Source organism: Vanellus vanellus, assembly GCF_965231255.1.
Source record: "Vanellus vanellus genome assembly, chromosome: 16".
Classification (NCBI taxonomy): domain Eukaryota; kingdom Metazoa; phylum Chordata; class Aves; order Charadriiformes; family Charadriidae; genus Vanellus; species Vanellus vanellus.
The window spans coordinates 2,027,834-2,049,133 of record NC_138921.1 but is presented as its reverse complement, the minus strand read 5'-3'; the positions used below and the strand labels follow the sequence as shown (position 1 = coordinate 2,049,133).

The 21,300-nt window shown below is 40.5% G+C and overlaps 1 protein-coding gene across 5 annotated transcripts in view; it reads left to right on the top strand.

The window, feature by feature from the left end:
- The window catches only part of MTMR3 (myotubularin related protein 3), an 84,593-nt gene that overhangs the window by 28,719 nt on the left and 34,574 nt on the right, over positions 1 to 21,300 (top strand). For all 5 annotated transcript variants that reach the window (XM_082491691.1, XM_082491690.1, XM_082491689.1 and 2 more), the window contains exons 3-7: positions 4,599 to 4,679; positions 10,322 to 10,402; positions 10,800 to 10,889; positions 12,087 to 12,203; positions 19,571 to 19,653. In XM_082491691.1, coding sequence (XP_082347817.1) covers positions 10,400 to 10,402; positions 10,800 to 10,889; positions 12,087 to 12,203; positions 19,571 to 19,653 — 293 coding nt within the window. In that variant the 5' untranslated portion in view covers positions 4,599 to 4,679; positions 10,322 to 10,399. The remainder of the gene's footprint in view (positions 1 to 4,598; positions 4,680 to 10,321; positions 10,403 to 10,799; positions 10,890 to 12,086; positions 12,204 to 19,570; positions 19,654 to 21,300) is intronic.

The following is a 21,300-nucleotide window of genomic DNA, read 5'->3' as shown; positions in this document are numbered from 1 at the left end:
ATCTGGGGAAGTGTATGATAGAGGAGACACAGGGTGGTATAAGTCATAAAATACCTCCCTGAAGATCAGCATTCCTTCTGCTCTACATACAGGTCTTAAACTTTCTATAGAGTAGAACCTTGGGGTCCCCAGCCTTTGGAGCAGCTGTATGTAGGCAGGGTCACAGTCCCGGTGCTCTCACCCACTTTGCTGTTTTTAGCTCAGCCACAAGCCAGCCGCATCGCCCCAAGTGGTGGGTAGCTGATAGCAATACTCTGTTCCTATTCCTTAACACACCGAGAATAGGGTAAAAATAGTTTTGGGGGAAAGCAAGCTAAAATCTGCTAGGAAGAACATGAAAGAAGACAAGAAGAAGCCATAGCCAATATGTGAGCTAAGCCTGAGCAGAGAGCGGTCAAACAAAAAGGTGACGAAATGGTAAGTGTGTGACAATATGGTGCAAGAGGAGGTCCAGTCACTGCGAAGCCTGGTTGCGTGGGAACAGTGATGTTGCAAAGTTAGAAATGCAAACGGAAATAGAGAGCTTTTAATCAGAAGCTGCACTTGCATAACATTAAGGTTGTGCCATGGTGTGGCATAAGCAATGTAGAAATGCCATATTTCAGCAAAGGGAGGAAAAAAATAGTTGCCAGAAGAGTTTGGTTTGGTTTTGTTTGCCTACATTTCCATGAGGATAGCTTTGTCTGGGGCTAGAGAAAAAATTGATTTGTGTGGTTTTTTTTTTGTTTTTTTTTTTCCATTGCTGTTCTTCTCTTCTGTCACTTCACTTTATGCTTATCAAATCGTACCTCTTCTGTTCTTGCTAGATACAGCCTTCCAGCTAAGTAACTGAAGTGACAACTTGCCAATCTTCTAATTAAACAAACATGTTTATTAAAACTTCTCAAGAGTGTTTTTCTGAACTATTTGCCAATGTTTATTGAAATAAATGTCAAGAAAAACATTGTCATGGACTCATGGTATAATTTAGGTTGGAGGTAACTTAGCCCAGCACCCAGCTCAGAGTTGGGCTGGCTGATGTTGGATCGAGTTGCTAAAGGACTGATGGGGTTTGGAATAGCTCCAGGGATGGAGGTTCTGCAGCTTGGAAACCTGTTGCAGTGCTCAACCATTATTTGGAGTTTTTCCAATTCTATTAGTCCTTGTGTTTCACTGTTACAGTCATTGATACATCATCCTCCTTCTGTAATTCTCCATACATAGCTGGCAATGTGTGCTTGTAGCCCAGAAGGACAACCCCATCCTTGGCTGCATCCCCAGCAGTGTGGCCAGCAGGGTGAGGGAGGGGATTCTGCCCCTCTGCTCTGGTGAGACCCCACCTGGGGTATTGTGTCCAGCTCTGGAGCCCCCAACATAGGAAGGACATGGACCTCTTGGAGTGTGTCCAGAGGAGGCCATGAAGGTGCTCTGAGGGTTGGAGCCCCTCTCCTGGGAGGACAGGCTGAGAGAGTTGGGGGTGTTCAACCTGGAGAAGAGAAGGCTCTGGGGAGGCCTTAGAACCCCTTCCGGCCCTGAAGGGGCTCCAGGAGAGCCGGGAAGGGAATCTTGATCAGGGAGGGGAGCCACGGGATGAGAGGTAATGGTTTTACACTGAAAGAGGGGAGATTTAGATGAAGGAAATTCTCTCTTGTGAGGGCGGTGAGCCCCTGGCGCAGGTTGCCCCGAGCAGTTGTGGCTGCCCCATCCCTGGAGGTGTTCAAGGCCAGGTTGGACCAGGCTTTGAGCAAGCTGGGCTGGGGGGAGGTGTCCCTGCCCAGGGCAGGGGGGTTGGAACTCGATGCTCTTTAAGGTCCCTTCCAACCCAAACCATTCTATGATCTTCAAAGGAAAAACAATGGAGGCAAGACCTATGTGCTAGTCAGTGTGCACTGAATGTCTAACCTCCCGAAAGAGCCCATGGAGAAGGATTCTAAGAAGATGGTTCAAAGAAAAAGCTTAGTTTGGGTCTTCCTGTTTACTTCACCTTAAGTGCTGGAGTCCTATAGGAGAATAACTTCTTACATGTTTAAAACTGGACAATATGTCCAATATGTCCTTCAGCACCTGTGCTTAAATGAAAAAAAAAATCTGAATGGAACCAGCTATGAAGATGTGACAGCCTAATAAGAAGGATGGTGCCAAGCCAGTTCCTGTACCAGATGCGTTTGACTTTGTAGGATTTACTGAAAGAAAAGGTCCCGTTCCCTTTTCCCTCTTGGACCCTTGGCTGTCCTAATGGTGCTGAATCTGCTCTTGGTGGGTCGAAGAGAAGAGCGAACGCAAAGGTGGGACCAGGCGGGGGGAGGCTGCATCTCCCACCTCATGGGCGGCAAACTTAGATGTGCTCAGCTGTATTAATTAAACAGCCATACACCAGTACTTGGGGTCACTCCTCCTGTAAGTAATTAGTGGGTTGGAGGTGGCAGGAGAAGTCATAGTGATGTTTCTTCTTGCAGTCAGCTTTTTTGTTTTTTATTTTATTTTGGCACAAGTTGTTGACTTAGGAAGTGATAACATTTGAGGTGCTTATCTGTGACTAGCAGCCCTGCGAGAGGAATGCTAATGAGCATGTCACGGAGTGTTTTCTCAATACTGGCAGGAATAAAGCGGAATTATTAATGCTTATATTGGAACATTTTTCTCCTGTTTTGAAATTTCGCTACAAAACTCTTGAGATTCAGTGGCTTCTTCCAAACCTCATTAAATTCAATAAAAAGCTTGTTGCAGATTTTGTGAAGGTGGTTGTTTTTGCTTGTTTGTTTGTTTTTTTTTTTCTTCAACCTAAACCACACAAAATAAGTCTACCTCCTGCTACCCTAAATGTGTATCTTGTCTTTTTAAAAGCAAGGATGTGGCCAGAAAAGTATCTCCGAAGAGCCCCGTAGTCTGCCTTCACAGCTTTTCTTTGTTTGTTTGCTTAATAAACTTGCTGAGTACTCCCCTCAAAGGTGACTTTGTCCAACCAAGCAGCTGTAAAGTTGAACTTGTTGTGTGATCCAGCTGGTATCTCAAAGTAAAACTGTCCTTTCTGCTTCGTGTGCCGTATTTATCAACCCCTAAAGCTATTGGAATGGGTATTTGGCTTGGTGGTTGAGAGATTAAAAAAATTAAAAAAAAAAAATAAATTTGACCTCCGTTGCAGGTAATCAAACGTTGATTTTAGAAACTATTTTATAAAATTGTGATTCGTGATTAGCTGAGGTTTGTAACAGCTGTGGTCATTTGTAGGGTGTTTTCTGTTAAAGCAGAGCATCCTCATGGGTTTTTAAAGTAAGAGCTGAATGTAGATACATGTGAGAGACCCTTAAAGCGTGTCCACCATGCGAAATGTTGGAATTTCTTTTGCTTGACGTGTTTGTACCTTTTAAACTATCTCTTTCTACTATGTCAGTCCTAAAATTATATATCCTTTTTTTGTGTACTGAAAGTATTGTTGTTTTTTTTTTCCTGTTATAGGCCATAAACTAAAAGAATAATGAAAGTCAAATAGAGATTATTTTTTTAATGGACCAGAATGTGAAAATTATCACTAGTTGTGGTACAGCAGAACACGAGCAAACTATTTCTAGCAGCAGGATTGTATGTTTATATATATATTTTATATATATATATATATTTATATATATATTTACATATATATGTTTCTATGTTAGTCTTTCCAGGCACATACATATGCAGTATGCTATTGGGATAGCTTCCGAGTTATTGTGAAGAGCAAATCTTCTGGTACACTGGCTGCAAGGGAGTGGTACTCCATCAGCTTGGCTGCTTGCGTGCTTTAGGAATGGTTGGGTTTAGTCCGAAACTTTAATTTTAGGTTTTGGGTGGTTTACTATAGAACTTGGTGTCCGCTGTGACTCAAGCTGTTGGAGCAGTCTTTCGGATGCTATAGAAGATGTCAGTGAATACCTACTGAAGTGACAGCATCAGAATGTATCAGATCAGTTGTTTTATCCCCTTTTTTTTTTTTTTTTTGACAAATGTATATTTGCAATGCAATACTTAAATTTATATTTTAGGAAATAATTCTACAACACTTGGAAAGTCAGAAAGATGGGGCTTGGGAGGAATGGTGTTACAGGAGCATTGCCGTTCACCTTGGCTTTTTTGCAGCTTTGTCCAAAAGTACTTAGGTGATAACCAGTTTTTAGGGGTATTTGTCTGCTTTCTTAGGGGAGAAGAAAGCTATTTTTAGTGTAAAATTAAGATGCTTTTGAAGATCAGTACAAAAGCAGTTGGATCTTCTATAACAGAGCTTTCCTGTACCTCGTATTACTAAGTAATTTTGTTTCCACTTCTGCGTACCAAAGAAGTTTAAAAAAATTTTGAACTGTTTTGTGGCCACAATTTCTGAACTCTTCCCTACCAGAAGAGAGACCTTAACCAGTACATGTGTACCTGTCAGAATCCAGTCATTAAATTCCCTCTTTGGGCTTATTAAGATCTCAATAGTTATGATGACTTAGATTGTAGTTAGTACTGTATACTTTTCCTCTTTAATAAAGACAAACTAGCCAAATAGTTGAGTTTCTTCCATAAGTTGCTGGCTATGTAACAAGTGGGTTTTTTTCAATTGAAGATTCATGTTCTAAAATACTGTTTTTTTTCTTTATTTGCAGTTGCCAATGTGAAGTATTGGAGGACTATCATCTGAAACTTTCTGGGACAAAGAGGACTGGTTTATTATTTCTTATTCTTTGGTAAGTATATTATTTTGATAAGATGAGCTACTTGTTGATGGTGGGTTCTACAGCTATCACTGATTACTCTCTTAATTAAATAAAGCATTTCCAAGATGTTAGACAAAACCCTGTATTTTACTTAGTTGGAATTTGCAATCTTTATTTATAAGAAAAAGACTACTTTCGCCTCTTAGTTGTACACAGAACCTTCAGACATGATTCTTTCTGTCCTGCTCCTATTCCCGAGTAACGTGTAAATGCCCATGTTGTTAGCTACTTCCCGGTAAATACTTAGGAAAGCTATTCAGTTATTCTACATGTGGTGGCAGGAAAGAGGGGAAACCTTGCTGTCAGGGATTGAAATGTGGGAAACTAAGTGTTTATCCTTATCTCAGAATAATTTCCTTCCACCTGTGAAAGGGGAAGAAGTGTTTTCGCTCTGTAACAGAAGCATCTTTTGCTAAAGCCGGATCGCATTCTTGAGTATTTCATGCTCAACTGTTCTAATGCTTCTTTGTCAAAACCTTTGGATTCCTATCTAAAACTTTTACAGGGCAACTGTGAGACAGTACGTAAATAACTATATTTTGAGACTGAGGGACAACACAACTTGATTTTGATATTAAAATGAATGGAATTCAGGATCTGGACAGGGGAGGCGAGGGAAGAAAGTGAAACACTTGGGTACTTCCTTTTTCCTTTTTTACCCTCCGGTTTTTCTTTTTCCTTGCTATAAATCCAACTACATTTAAATATACGTGAATTTAAATGGTCCTTTAGTTAGATAATCTTTTTTGTTTAGAACCATTGCCAAACAGATGGTTATTGCTAGTCTTAATTATATACATAATTTAGACCAGAAGGCACGTCTGAAATGAAAGGTAATTAAGAAGTTCCCATACTGACTGAACAAGAGTCTGAGGTTACAACCTTTACTAATCATTTATCCTTTCAAGCAGAACATAAGAACGGAGAATTAACAAGACCTCCTTTTTGGTGTAATTTAATATATGTGAAACTACAGTTGAAAGGGCAGCACAGTAAATTGATAACATAACCTTTTTTGGCCTCAGTCCTGAAAGAAATAAATGTTATTTCTAACAATAAAAAGAAGTTTCTCTACACTATTTATAAGCTATCTACCATTTATGTGTGATCTTATTTATAAGTGGGAGCCTGAATTTAAGGGTGCTTTTTATGAAGGTGTTTTCTTGGTCAGTTTTATCTAAGCTGTGTTTGAATGTTTCCATTTCATTTCTGGGAGTTGTTTTTTGTCATGGAAAAGCTGATTATTTGCCAGCTGCAGTTAAACAAAACGAGAATTCTGATTCCATTCTGCCACTAATCAAAAAAGATGGTGCGGGTCAACCCGAGGAGAGATTTCTTCAGCCAGTTTGTGCTAGTCTCACTTTGCATCGAGCCGTCCTTCAAAGTCGCACGGTGTTTTAATTATCGTGGATAAAATTCAATGGAGTGGCTTGTTGGGGTTTGCAGTAGGAAGAACGTCCTCATCCTCACCACTAAGGCAGGGTTCCTAAAGTGAGGGTCACAAATCCCCTTACTGGGTGTCACGCAACCACTGGGAACCTTTTTTCTATTCCCATGACTAACCTGGAAGAGTTTGCTGAATGTATGGATGGAAATGGGTTAGAAAGCTTTGCTATAGAAAGAAATGGAGATTGGAAGTGTGGTTTCAGAGTTAATTCCCACAATCTCAGTATGGGCTGCTGCTGAGAACGGCGTGTGGTCCCCGTCCCTGGTCCCAGGGCTGTATTTCCTTCTCCCTGGGCTCAATCTGTGGCTTACAAGATCATGAAGGGAGTTGGGATCGGCTTGTTGCCATGATGGGAAATGAATTTTTTCTTTCAGTAATATTCACTGTCTATCAGATCAATGAACTTCATTAGAGCAATTCAATGTTTCTTGCTATTTTTCCCAACAATTTTTAGAAATAGTTTTGTGTTGTGGGAGTTCAGTTGATAAAGCGTTTCACTGATACCTAGAAGCAGCAGGAGCGTGCAAACTATTTGTTTTAGAACCAGTCTTATAAGTTCTTGTGCCATTTATCTTGGCAACATCACAGTTCATATCTGATAATCCTGATTAAAACTGAATTAGCCACATTTTTTTCATGCAGCTTTCCCAAAATTCACCGTAAAATGGAATATTCTCACATTCATGTGAAAAGCCAGAGTAGTATGATGGAAGCTGTTTTGCAGCTGAACGCAGTGATTAGAGTAAGAAACTTGTTCTGCAGTAATTTGGGTAGTCTGCGCTAATGGTTCGTGCTGGATTTTAGGAGCACAACTCTAAGAAGTTTTTTAAAAGAGCTAATTCTCTAAGCTAATACTGCTTTTATTATCATATAGGTGGTTATATAGTAAACTTTAAAAACAAATATATCTACTCAATCTGAAGTATAAAAGAACAATTTTGTTGCAGCACAGTGCCTAATGTATTAAAACTTTTCATCAGCAATACTAAGCATGCTTTAGGTTTGTATTAAAGCTCATCTTTTTAATTAGGTCTGTTTTTCTTTGACAATTGTGCTTGAAGTTGAAGGAATTTTCGGAAATAGCAAAGTATTTTTTTATATTCAGAAAGCTTTACTATTCATGTTTAAAGCTATCATAGAATGGTTTAGTTTGGAAGGGACCTTGAAGACCATCTCGTTCCACCCCCCTGCCCTGGGCAGGGACACCTCCCCCCAGCCCAGGTTGCTCCAAGCCCCGTCCAACCTGGCCTTGAACACCTCCAGGGATGGGGCAGCCACAGCTGCTCTGGGCAACCTGTGTCAGTGTCTCACCACCCTCACAAGAGAGAATTTCCTCCTAATATCTCATCTAAATCTCCCCTCTTCCAGCTTGAAGCCATTCCCCCTCATCCTATCACTCCATGCCCTTGTAAAAAGTCCCTCTCCAGCTCTCCTGGAGCCCCTTTAGGCACTGGAAGGGGCTCTAAGGTCCCCCTGGAGCCTTCTCTTCTCCAGGCTGAACACCCCCAACTCTCCCAGCCTCTCCTCCCAGCAGAGGGGCTCCAGCCCTCCCAGCATCTCCGGGGCCTCCTCTGGACCCACTCCGAAAGGTCCATGTCCTTCTGCTGTTGGGGGCTCCAGAGCTGGATGCAGCACTCCAGGTGGGGTCTCACCAGAGTAGAGTAAATGGGCAGAATCACCTCCCTACAAGTACAGCTTTGTTCGAGTTGTACATAAATGTATATGGAAATGTTTGCTCTTAATGACTTTAACAGTGGCTGCTATTGGGGAAAAGCAGGATTGGCGCTGGATGCAGAGGCTGCAGAAGGCAGCGGTGCCGGCAGCCCACAGAAACGGTACCTGAGGCGTCCGTCTCAAAAATGGTGCTATAAATATGCCCTCTCTCTCCATCACTCCTCTGCCTGGCGGCAGACCTGGCAGCTGACTGTGTGAGCTTATCGGAATATTAAGGGTGGAGAGGGCCATTTGCGTAATCCTTACAGTTTTCAAACCCATCGTCTCTTGAATCATTAGTCTTCATTATATCAGGATATACTGCAAAGTTAATCCAGTCTGCCCCTTCCCTGACGGATGAGCTGCAAGGCAGAGGTTGGTTGAACAAATAACCCTGTTGCTTAGCCAGCCATCGGTTTAAATTTGAGGGGGAGGCATTTTTTTTTTTAAATCTTGTAGATTAAGGAGAATGGTGCATCACGTAAGCTGAAAAACATACAGCGAGAACCAAAGGTTAGAAGCTGCAACCGGCTGCGTTTGGGAGAACTGCTGAACCCCTCCTTGCTTGGTATCTTCAAGTCAAGAGTAGACGTGGGTTTGGAAGATAAGTGTACCCAACCACAACGTACGTAAAACACCAAGTCATGCTGGAATCCAGCATGAGCTCTTGGTTTGAATACAAGGGCTGGAATTTTAGGGCCTCTGATATATTAAAGATCAAACCTGGGGAATTTATGGCCTTTTTAGCTTTAATCATTGTGATTAAAGCATGGGTTACATATGAACTATCTTCTCCTGCTTCTTTTGAAACAAAAATGTTAAATAATTCTGCCTTTTTAAAACCAAAATGCTAACAGTAATACCATCTTCATCTTGCTGTTGGTAGATAGCATTTCTAGATTTCCTTCGTTTCTGATAACTTATAGAATGTTCCTACTCTCCATTGTTCTTGCAGGCGTGGAAATTTCTGTGCTGTGTTTTCATTTTTCCTTATCAGTTTCCATAGTTGATGGATTCAGGCTTCTATCAAGTCTTCTAGCTTTTGCTTTTCTTGTTTGTTTAAAATTAAGATTTTTGTATCTGCTTTTTGCATTAATTTTTAGTGAATCAGTGGCAGTTCCAGCTCGATTCTGCTCATAATTTCCTCCTTTTATATAGATATATACACACATATACACATCTTTCTGCAAGCTGTGCAATCTTGAACCAATTTGCAAGCTTTTATATACTGTTTCTCCCCTACTCGGGGGAAATAAAGGCATTTTCTTTATTGCGATGTTCCTGCTTAACAGAGGTTTGGGAGACAGTGCAATGCTTTCTTCTCATTGATCATTTTTAGACAGTGGGCTGGTTTAGCGTCAGAACATGTGCATCTGCCGCTCCTTTTCCCTTTGTGAATATTCTGTATGATGTACGGGATTCTGTATGATATACGGAATATATCTGTATGATATAAGAGCGCTTCCTGCGGTGGTGGCGTGCCTGTGAGCTCATGGATTCAAAGTGGTTTTCTCTGTCAACCACAACACCGATAATTAAAAATACATTTATAAGTAAGGTAACATATGAACTGAGAACTGACTGAACTCAACTGCTACATTTTCATTTGTATCTTTTATGTGCTGTAGACTGCCAAACCCATAAAATACCTGAATGAAGTCTTTTTTTTTTTTTTAAAAAGGGGAAGGCCTACCTGAATTTAAAAAAATTGAATATAAGATAAATCTCAGAAACGGATTGTATCTGCTGTATTCACTTGCATCGTTAAGTTCCTAATAGGGTCAATTGCATCAACTTCAAGACTGTGTGCTGTTTAATATTTCCAGAAAATTTGCAGATAATTAAAAAGTGGGGGGTTGTTAGATAGTAGAGAGAGCAATTCACCGGCGCGTAGTGATCTGGGGCCCTTGGAAAGGTCGGTGCAAGAAAATGGATATTTTGATACATCCATGGATGTACAAAATGAGTCATAACTATAAAGTGAGGAATTTTATCCGTATATGAATTCTAATTCATATGCCATCGTTGAAACAAGAAAACTTCAGGAGGATCCGGCAACCTGTGTTACCTAAGGTTGGTTTTATAACCTTTGTAATTGTGAATTGCTGCCTGCGAATGACTTGGGAGAAAATTCGGGGTGAGCTAGAAAAGAAAGATGAACATGGTTTAATTTAAATTATATAAACAGTGGTCTAATTGCTGCATTCAGACGGGTATTCTCCCAGCAGTACATTCAAAGATGATTTTTCAGAATGAACAGAAGGAGCCAGACACATTTTGAAACAATTTTGTCTCTCAGGAGAGTCAGTTTATATGGATTTCATCTTTTCATAATTACTGTTTGCTTGCCATTTTCTAACAGCTGAATTCTCAGTCTTTAAAAGTTAATTTGTGTTTATTTGCCAAAAGAAAATTAATTTAACTTCATCGCTTCACTTTTCTGTTTTTCTAGATTTTAATTCTGAGTGAAGAAGACCCTCAAAGCATCGTGAGTAAAGACGAGGATTTCTCCTCCTACCCAGGGCCTGTCATGGTAAGCAAAAGGGGTTTGTAGGGTCTGTTAACAGAGCAGAATAGGCTAAAATCTAAAAAACATCAGAGAATGAATGTTTACATGTGGGGCTGTTGAATTTTAAGCGTAGTGCTGGACTAGGCTAGGCTAATGCTTTTTTCCTAATACTATTACATGTCCTTTTTTTTTTTTTTTTTAATGACTTCGTTAATCAGGCTGCAGGAAGGAAACCTGTTACTAATACCATATTCAGTTGTTTGAGTGCTTGTCTTTGAAAGTTAGTAACTTTAGTAAGTTACTGATACCTGAATTCTCTAAACAGCGCGTCCCGTTTGGGGTTTTCATTGACAGCTTGCTGTGTGGTGAAGAAGACAGCAAGTGACAGTACTGGAGTTAACTGTAACGCTTTGTTTCTCAGGATGAAGAGACTCAGCACAGCCTTGAATGCATCCAGGCTAATCAGATTTTTCCCAGGAAGCAGCTGATCCGAGAGGATGAGAACCTTCAGGTAATCACCACGCTACTCCTTGCCAGTTAAGATCACAGTATCTTTAGTTGACCTATGTATTCTCTGGCCTCTCCCGTAGAATTTTCATTCGCAATTCAGCACAGTAACAGGAGAAACACATCTTCCTTTTAAATACTTATGTCCTGTTGACAGGACAGAGAGCTTGTCCATTATATTACATGAGTTTCCTTAGAGTGTCTGAAAAATATAGCCATTACTTACGTAGTAATCTCAATTCCACAGTTTAGAACTCATTGTTTTTTAAAAACAATAACAGTAAGCTAGTTAAACGCTGCCGTTACTTCTTATTACTGAGAAGCCAAAAGGCTTATGTTGCACAAAATGGATATTTTTTGGTTTCTTAATTTTGCAGAGTTCCTTTTGGAATCAGTTTATTTCAAATGATTTATCCATGTGGACACTCTTATGTAGAGGAGGTAGTTTGTTTTGTTTTAATAGAAAATATTTGGAATTGATTTAAGCTAAGTAGGTGTAAAACCAGATTATTTTCAAGTTGAGCATTTACACTTTTCACCCAGCTCAGCTAAATTGGGCTTAAGTCACGTTTTTAATTAAAGAGTTGTAATTTTTATGTGCAATGTAATGTGAGTGCAGGTTTTCTAACTGTATAAAACAGCAGAGTGTCGTGCATTTTCACATTTGCAGTGAGAAACTGGAAGGAAAAAGTATGATTTGTCCAGCTGACAAATGCTGTGTAGCATTTATCCAGTCTTAAGCTGGTTACCTGAGCTTGCTTAATGAACATTGGGGACCAACAGCATAAAAGATTATTCATCTTATATGTTTTGCCTACTTTAGGACGAATTTAATAACATTATGGAAATGCCACTCCATTAAGTAAGGAGTGAGAGCATAAATCAAAGGCTTGGTCAGACTGCTTGCCAAAACGTGAGGCTATTTTGCTCAGATTTTTCATTAAAATTCATTGTTTGCCCTGACCAAGCACTCACTGCTCAGAAAAATTAAGAGAAAATGAGGAATCCTTTTAAAAAAAGGCTACAATTAGCCTCTGAACCAAGCTTACCCAAGACTTTCCTCCTTAGCAGTAATAGCTAGGCTGGATTCTCAGCAGCGTTTCATTTTGATTTTATCATGTTGTGTTCTTGAGCGTATGCTTACAGGAGGTATATATTTTTGATAAACGGTTTCTGAAGGATTTTTCTTCCCATTCTGAAGGTCCCGTTCATTGAACTTCATGGTGAGAGCACGGAGTACGTAGGACGAGCAGAGGATGCCATCATTGCACTTTCTAATTACAGGCTTCACATCAAATTCAAGGAGTCTGTTGTGAATGTAAGTGTTACTCGTGCTACTGCGGTAATACAGGTATTCTGAACTCAATCCAAGTATGGGAATTTAGGGTAAAAGTACAGTAATCCTGCCTTTTAAGGTTAGCGGTAATGAAAAATCTCTTTATGATGTTCAAATTGCATTTTTCGGTGAGAACAGGTGCATATTTAGCCATCAAAAGGTGCCTCAGCACCTCTGAGAATCAGGCTTCGTAAGGAAACTTCACGTCGCTCAACTGTACGTGCTCTTTACAGCTGGCTATGTCAGCCGTTTGTTCGCCCTAAGCTCGGGTTACACTCAGTAGAGGAATAAAAGACCATCCAGAGGGCTGTTTGGAGCACCTAAGCTAGATCCGTGCCTTGCTTGGAGCTTCAGAAGGGGGAAGTAGGTCCAGTGTCGGAAGTTACACGCCCTGAAGTTGGGTAGTATGAGTACAGTCGTTGACCTAAGAGATCTTGAGGTGGACCTAAGCTTCAGATGCCTACCCTTTTCTTTAGAGAGCTTTACTCTAAGTATCCGTTCTTAAAAGTCGTTACATATCCAGCTACTCATGATCATAGACATAAATTAAATGGGTGTTGTATAGTCTTTTGCAGTAGTATAATGCTGACATATGTCTTCCTACTTGTAATACCATTTGGGATCTATGCATGGAATTTGATAGGACATTATACGTGGCACAGAAATATTTTTGTTGATATTTGTAATAAACCCAGTAAAATAAAATCCATAGAATCAAAGCATTATTTTTTTTTCCCAATGATGTTGTTTTTTGTTTTTTGTTTTTTTTTTTAACCAATCTCCTTATTTCAAGACCAATCCTGACCCTGGCTAGTTGTTCACAATTGCCATGTATCAGTCACAAATCCTGAGCTATGCAGTGGTGAGTTAAGTGTGAAACATGGAAACTGCATGTTATCCCAAAGCTGAGGAAAGCAAGGGAAACAAAATATAAGAATTGACAAGTGTGCAATGCATACATGACTGAGACACATGTGACACAGTGGTCTGGAACATCCGCGAGATCTCCTGTGCACCTAACATTTAAATTTTGATGCTGTGTCAATCTTAAATTTAAATTGTTTTTTTATTGTTTAGTGCCAGAACCGAATTATTAACTCTGTAAAAACGTTGTTTACTAACTGAAACTCAATCTTTACTGGTTTATGTTGTCTCTAGTCATATAGCCGTGTTATCTACGGCCTGGAAATGTGCCTGTTTTATAGTTATCGTTAATCACTTTAACTGCTATTTTAGTTCCTGAGTTGTCAATGTGGTAGGCTGAATAGGCACGCCTGCTAGGCTGGTGAACATCTGTGTGCAGCATCAAAGCGCTAAAATTCATGATGATATGGGCTTTTTCAGCAAATAAAGGTATTATTTCTGAACATGGCAATTACTCAAAGTGATTTTTGACGACAAGAATTTAATTGGAAATTTAAGGGCTATTATCTTCTACTGCTGACCATACAAAGGAGGTGATACAAGTATGCGCACGTGCAGAGGTAGTATAACTTTACTTTTCACTTCTCTTAAACTTTATGATTAATTACAGAATATCTTGAGACTTAAAAGTTAAGCTGTAGGTGCCACCGTGAGTGGGAATGGTAGCCAGGGGCCAGGTAGGTGCTGGGATGCCTCAGCTGCAGTGCCGCCAGATGCATCTCTCCACACTGCCGGCACCAAAGAGAAGCTGTGTTACGAGGCATGTGTTTGTGTTTTATAGGATTCTTTTGCTGCTTTGTAATATGAATGTGAATTCTAAGGCTGTATTCTGCCAAGGGGCCTGCCATAGTAAATCTGTATTGTATTACTTACTGTTAGATTTTATTTTTTTTAAATTCAGAGACTGAATGTTGTATGAAATTGGCAACTAGAAGTGACAGAGCAAAGGACCGAATATTTATAAACAAGGAGCTGAGACATGAGAAACAGGAGTAGCCCTAGAACACAAGAGTTTGTCCTGAGGAGTGCCGGGAAATCATCGAGTTACTTTATTAGAGAAGGCACTAATGCGTGTACTGCACTTACTGTCAAAGCTGTCCTTAGGGTAATTGAGAGTATTCATTTTCAAGAAATTTCAATTGAATATTTTTAAGGAGTAAAAAAAAAAAAAAATTATCTGTTCTTAAACCATATCTTTTGTCAGTGTTCAGGAAAGAGTCCATAAAGGTTTGTCAGTATTACCGTATTAATTTTGCTTCCCTGACTTTCCAGTGTTCTGCCCTCTCGTTCCATCTGATATCTCCAAGGTTGTTAGTCCTTCTTCGTATGGCACCATTAACCAGAAAGATTCTATTAGATAGTGCATGAGGTGGAGCAGAATATAGATTATTCTGATGGAACCAAATATGATCATCACTAATAACTTAGCATGAACTCTACTGGAATCCAAGGCAGACAGGATTTGGAATACCTGTAAGCATAAAAGATACTTGCAGTGATTAGGAAGCATATTTTAATTGCTAAATTTTGGAATAATAGTCCCTTTGGTTATTGTTGATCAAAATTATTGATCAGACAGTGATTTTCTAAGCTAAATCTTCACTGAGTACTTTTTGATGATGTTCACCTTGATTCTTTCCTACTGGTTTATATTGCTAGAGCTGTTCAGAAAACACCTGTAAGACCTTTTTAAAAATGTATAGATGTTTACTAACGTTAGGAGTTGGGTTTTTTATTTTTAACCATTTTCTCAAGAATCCCTGTCCTGACGAAGTCCAGTCACACTGACAACCTCGTACCCCTCAGCGAAGTACTTCTGTGTAAGAAAGAGGATTTTTAGCACATATCTGTGTTATATCACTTGTAAAACACATTAATTCCCTGTGTCTGAATGGGCAGCTGTTCTATGCAGGCATCTCCTCTTGAGGTATCTTGGGATATTCTCATGGTAGAAGTGGTCCTCCAGAGAAAGCAGCATGCGTGTCAAGTGCTTGCCCTGTAGTAAAGGCACCTGCGTGAAGGAAATGGAATCCAGTTAAAAGCGGATTCCTGGTCTTTGGGGGTTTTTGTTACGTCATTATTCTCTTTTTGTTTACAATTCCATAGCCTGACTGTCAGAACGATGCTTGTGAAACCTCAGTGAGTAGCACAATGCTGCTAGAGCGCTTGCTGCACCTGTGCTTGAAAAGAAATACATTTAAAAGTTGATAACGCTCACATTGCAACACTGCAGAAAACAGCTGTATGCATAAATCTTTTCCATGGATAACTTCCTAGATCACAGTAGTAATAGCAACATGGTGTTTTAAATGCAAAACCAAAAGATCCAGCAGACCGTGCATAAATCGGAGGGATTATGACATTCAAAAGTGTTGACTTAGATTTATCCATGGGATAAAACTGCAGACTCAACAGTGATCTCTCGGTGCACATGGGAAGTTTGGTTCCCAGGCTGAGCTCTATTGATTGGCTTTTCCTTAAGAAAATGTCAAACTTTGCAGCTGGCGAGCGTTTCTGTCAAATCGGTTTCTCCCTGTGAGCTAATTGCATTTATGGGAGAATTATAATTTTAGTGTAGCTTATGAAACCGGGGAACTTGCATGTAGCATCTTTCAAATAGTAGATTTTGGACACAGTTTAAAAAGAAATAGTCATGCTGGCGAGATTGTCGGTGTTGGTGAGTAAATGAGTTTTAGTAAGAGCTTTATGTTACTTGGCTTCGCGTGAAAACATGCTTGGTTTGGTGTCTTCCTTACATATGTAGCACAGTTGGGGTTCACCTGTGCTAACCAGTAGCGTAGTCCTTGTTTCATTCTCAGGTCCTGATGCTCAAATTGCTCACAACGCATGTGAATTGTGAAAGCGGAGGGCAGGGACTAAAGGATTGCCTCCAGTTGTAATGAAAAGCAAAATTTGCTTCAGGTAGTGCTTGAAGGTTATACGAATTAGATCTCACGGAGGTACTTGACCCTCTCCACCTAGGAGAGTCCTCGAAGACCTTCTGAGCTGACCTTGCATCCTGAGTTCCTCTGTATGTTATATTCTACCACGCTGCAGGGCGTACAGCACGTAGCCTTGGCCTCGTGCTGGTTAAAGCAACCAGTCTGTAACTTAACCCTGACATTATTTCAGGCTCGGAACTGGGAGAATGAGAAGAAAATACTAATTACGGCTCATGGCCTCTGGGTGCCACATGGAGAGCCTCCGGCCGAGCAGCGTGTGGGGTGGAGTCTATAGCACGGCCACTCGGGAAGGGGCTGGCTTACAGCAGCCTGGCCATGGGCCACTGCGTGCCACTTGGCATTGTGGGCAAGGATTGAGCCGTGGGGTGGGTTCTTGCCGCAGCGTAAACATAACTTGCGCTTTTTCTAACTACAGAGGTATTTTTCTCTAAATGTATCTTGTACTGCTGTTAGATAACAGGCAGTTCCAGCAATTAAAATGAAAAAAAAAAAACCAACAATGATTTAAAAAAGAAAAAGATAGAGTTGTAGGACGTTGCTATAGTTTAAAATGAGATCATTTTAAAGAAGAGACAGTTAAGAGACAGATACTCCAAGAGCGCAATGCTGTAGTACTCTCTATAATGCGATGTGATTGGCCTTGGATAACAATGCATGTTTATTCTTATGAAAGCAAAAATGATTGCTTTTCCACTGCTTTCTTTCGATAGCTATTATTATCCGGTGAAGTGCCTGCAAATAGAATTGATGGCTCTTTCAAGAGCAAGCTAACCGCACTGGGTGTCTGACTTGCCGCATGCATCACCCTGAGAAATATAACGATGGAAATGGAAGGTTATCAGTGGGGAAGAATGGGGACTGAAGGCAGATAATTGTACGGAGTTTTACTGGGAGAGGAATAATGGACAGGAAAGAGATTGAAAATGCAAGAGGATCAGAGGACAGATTTTTATGAGCGGAAAAGAAAATTAAAAAGATTGATATGAAGGTTGCCCTGAAGAAGACCCGGTGGATTCTAAGGAAATAGACGGTGAGCTGCATGTAGACTGCAAAGAGAAAAAAGAATGGCTGTGGAGCAGAGGGCAGACTGAAAGGGCGTAGAACAAAGAGTGACTTTGAAAGAAGGAAATTAAAAACAACACAGGAGTAGAAGAATACTTAGTGTGTCATTACAGTGCAGACAGGAGGAAGAGGAGCCAGAACAAGACTGCTATAAGGAGGGAGCAGGGTGAAGAACTGCTGAAATGAAGATGGGCACGGGAAGGAATGCAATAAAAGAGGGCTTGGGGAAAAAAAAAAAAAAAAAGAACATTAACAGACAAAGGAGTGTTTGACTACAAAAGTGAGTCTTCCAGAGTCTTAACTCCTTTAGTTGGTGAAAGGTACCTTACTTTCCGTGTCGGGGACATGTAAGTCAGTGGTAGTTTTAAATAATTTATTGGCGGATGTGAGGCTGTCCAGTCGGCAAGAAAGAATGTAAGATTCTCCAGTCTGAGGTCCGTTCCAGTCCCTTAATTTATTAGACCAAACTATCACAACAATTTCTCTACCTTGCAGACTAGAATCAAGTAGAAGGCGTGGAAGAAATCAGCAGTTAAAACGGTTAACTGTGTAGCATCGGTACATCTGATCTTGTCTGTAATGTGTTTGAATACTCTCACATTGGTCTCTGAGTCTGTCGGCATCTTCACGGTGCTCGTTCCCTGCAGGTGACCCTGCAGGCTGTTGGAGCTTAAGGATGGCGAGTAAAGAGAGGGCTTATCTCACAGGGGATAAGCGACGTTTCATGTGCCCCTTCATGTTGCGAGCTACGTAATCTATATTAGACTATCACAGGTCATAAACCAGTAATAATAGAGAAAACATGGACCAGAATTCGAGTTCCAGCTTTGTTTGAATACCCAAACTACTGGGCTGGCAAGTCAGACACCGCCTTGCCTGGTCTCCTCACGCATGGATTTTCTCTTCTTCAGTGGCCCAGTTGCAACAAAGACTGACTTGCCTCTCCCAGCCTCGCTGGGGATGGGAGACGAGGGTCAGTATTTTTCCAGCTAAGGAAGAATCCAGCACTGCTGCTTGGCTGTGGTCTGACTAAAGGGCAAGGATACAGGTTGAGACAACACCTGCCTGTTGTCTTTTGGGGATTGTGAGCTCTGGAGAATTATTTGGGCATTTGCATTCAGAAGAGGGCTCTGGACTCTGACTTTGGAGTTGGCAGGGAAGCGTGAGATGCATTTTGTATTTCTGAGACATCTCTTTCCCTTGCTTACTGTTTTTTGTTCCATTTCCTTTTTTTCATTCTACTGAAATCAGGTACTTATTAAGCTTTGTGATGCCTGAGTAGAAGCTGTTTTGGTTCCTCACCCCAGGTCCTTGATGGGAGATGACCTTTAGGGACTTGCCCTGAGTCGTATGGAAAGGCGCTGGCGGAACTGGGTCTTACAGCCGCATCTCGTAAGCCCCGAGCCAGACCTTAAACTGCTGGATCACACTCCTCTGATGGCAAAGGAGATAATAGAGTATTGGAGTGTTTCCCTGATAGCCTTTTTGTTGAAGGATCTCCATGGCAGAGGTTTTGTTGCCTTGCGGAATGTTCAATTTAATCTAATAAACAATTCAAACAGTTTTACACTTCATGTTTATTCTCGGTATTAGCTAAATTCTCTGTGTTTGGAATTCAGACAGTTATGTGTGAGATAGTTGAATACTAACTTTTATTCGTTTAAGACAATAACATACATTTACCTGTTTCAGGTAAAGGTCCAAAACATATTAATGACAACTAATATTTTCATCCTGTGGTTTCTTCTTATCTTATCTTTAAAGGCTTGCGTGGGCTTGCGTGTTTTGCCTGATGAAGCTTCTGTTAGCTCCGGGTGTCATAAAACATGAGCGCATAAAACTACACGTTTAAAAATGAACGATTCAGCTTTATTACTCTTACTATGGCCGCTTTGATCATGCGTGGTGATCCCAACAGGCCAAATGGCTTTTCCCTGAAGAGGAAATATGGGATATTTCCATATAACAAGCATCTGGACTGCAGCAGTCTCTTAAGGGGGCTCTTGCTTAGCAGGTCATTTTTTACACCAATAGCTAAAATTGTTTTCCTTAAATCCCTAAATTTGGACCTAGAAGAAAGAAGGAAAGATGCTTCCATGAGAGAGAAGCTTGTGGGTTTCTGCTGCTTTTTGTGCCTTCGCATGTGTCACCAGTGCCGCAGTCTTCTCGGCTGTTTTCATGCAATCCCTTAAGGTTTTTGGACTATACAGCAATGGAGCTAGAAACTTTACTGATATATGGTACCGTGCTTCAGAGCTACTGAAGTAGTTAGTTTTCTTTGTTTTTCTCTCTCTCTTTTCAGACTCCACGTAGTCCTATAATAAATCCTTGTGAGATATGCAAAGAAGTTACAGTGTTAGTGCTGTTGGAAATAAAATGATATCATCTTTTTAATTGCAGGTTCCACTGCAGCTTATAGAAAGCGTTGAGTGCCGCGATATATTTCAACTTCACTTGACTTGCAAAGACTGCAAGGTTATAAGGTATGAAGAGGCTGGATGTTGGGTGGGGGGTAACTTTGTTTTCCTTGTGCTGTGGACAGCTGTGACCTTCGAAGGAAATGTGTTTTTCTTACTTAGCGGACTCACTTTTCTCCAAAAGATTTTCTTTTGTCTGTTTTTGCATATGATAGCTGGGCATTTTTGGAAAGAGGATGGGAGCAAGAGGGGCTGCTGTTTTGCTTGCTGTGATACAGTATAGCAGCAGACTTTGGTCTGAGCTGGAGTGGCCAATCTGATTTTATTCTGAAATAAATTTTAATCTCACTGCATTCTCCCTGCCTTACAATCAGTTATAATGTATTGCTTTGATTAGTTGTGAGATATAAAACTGCGGAAACACACACTTTAAAGAAAAGTGTTTAATCAAGATTGGGGGTTTGGAGGGTTAAATTGTGGGCTTGTGCGGTTCTACGTGGAACCTTCAGTCTGGATCGTGGCAGCCACCCTGCATATTTAACAGCTGTGAGGGTACGGTTACTGTCCTTAAGGCATAGTAGCTTATTGGAAAAGAAAGCGAAGGGAATAAGTTAAAGCCAGGTCTGCAACCCACTCTATCCCGGGTAGGTAGGTAGCATCACGTAGAAGGGAGCGTTAATTTATGTCTGTCTTTCAGCAGCCTTCAGTCTGCCCCAGGAGCCTCTGAGCTACTGAGCCTGAGCTGCTGCTGTTTCCTCCTTTTCTGCTGCAGAAATTAATTTTGATCTATAAAGTTTAATTAACAAGAAAGGAACATTTCTTTTTGATTAAATGTTTGCTGGCAGTACCCTTTGTATAATGAAATGAGCCCCAGTCATATCTGAGCACTCAGAATGTTTAACAGGCCAGCTGCTTCCTGAAATGCTGTATTTTGATGAGGACTGATTTTACTTTAGAAGTAATATTTAGTTTAATTTGAATTAAATATTTAACTTCCTCTTAACTTGTAGCTCTTGACATTTAAAGAAGTCACCCTCCCTCTCTACATTAATTTGTTATTTCTCTTTGGTTGTAGAATGAATACAAATTATTTGTATTTATGCCCTTCCCTATGAATTTCCTTCAAACTGCGTCTCCAAGAATCAGTATTCGATGATACTGACCGTTGGAAGATGATGGAAGTATGGGTCTGAGATTTAGAACATGTTCATGTTATTTTTCATGACCAAAGTTGCTTGTGTTTTGAATAACAGGGCTCAAGTGGAGTTAGTACTTGTCATTTGCAATACTAACTGTATTTAGAATTTAGAAAGAAAATGGGGTCTTTGGGGTAAGATGTATTGTGTCTGACTATAGACATTTAATAGAGAATTATCCAATCCAAGCTAGTCATCTCGGTTTGCTTTACAGTCAGCGATGGGAAATAAACACCTCCAGGCTGCAGTTCCTCACAGCTATTCAGGCACGTTTCATGAATTGACGTGTCTTTTTCCTTCCCCTGACTGACTTTTAGCTATTTGCAGGTAGGGGTAATAAATCCTGCCCTCGGAGAATACAGATGCTATCGTTAACCATGAATGCAGCAGAACACAGACCGAGCTGAATGTAAATACTCGGTGAATATTTTACAACTATAAAATCTTGAAGAAATCTGTCAGAGCGTAATAAATCACTGATCTTATTTCCACCCTTTTATTCTAAAGGGTCCGGGAA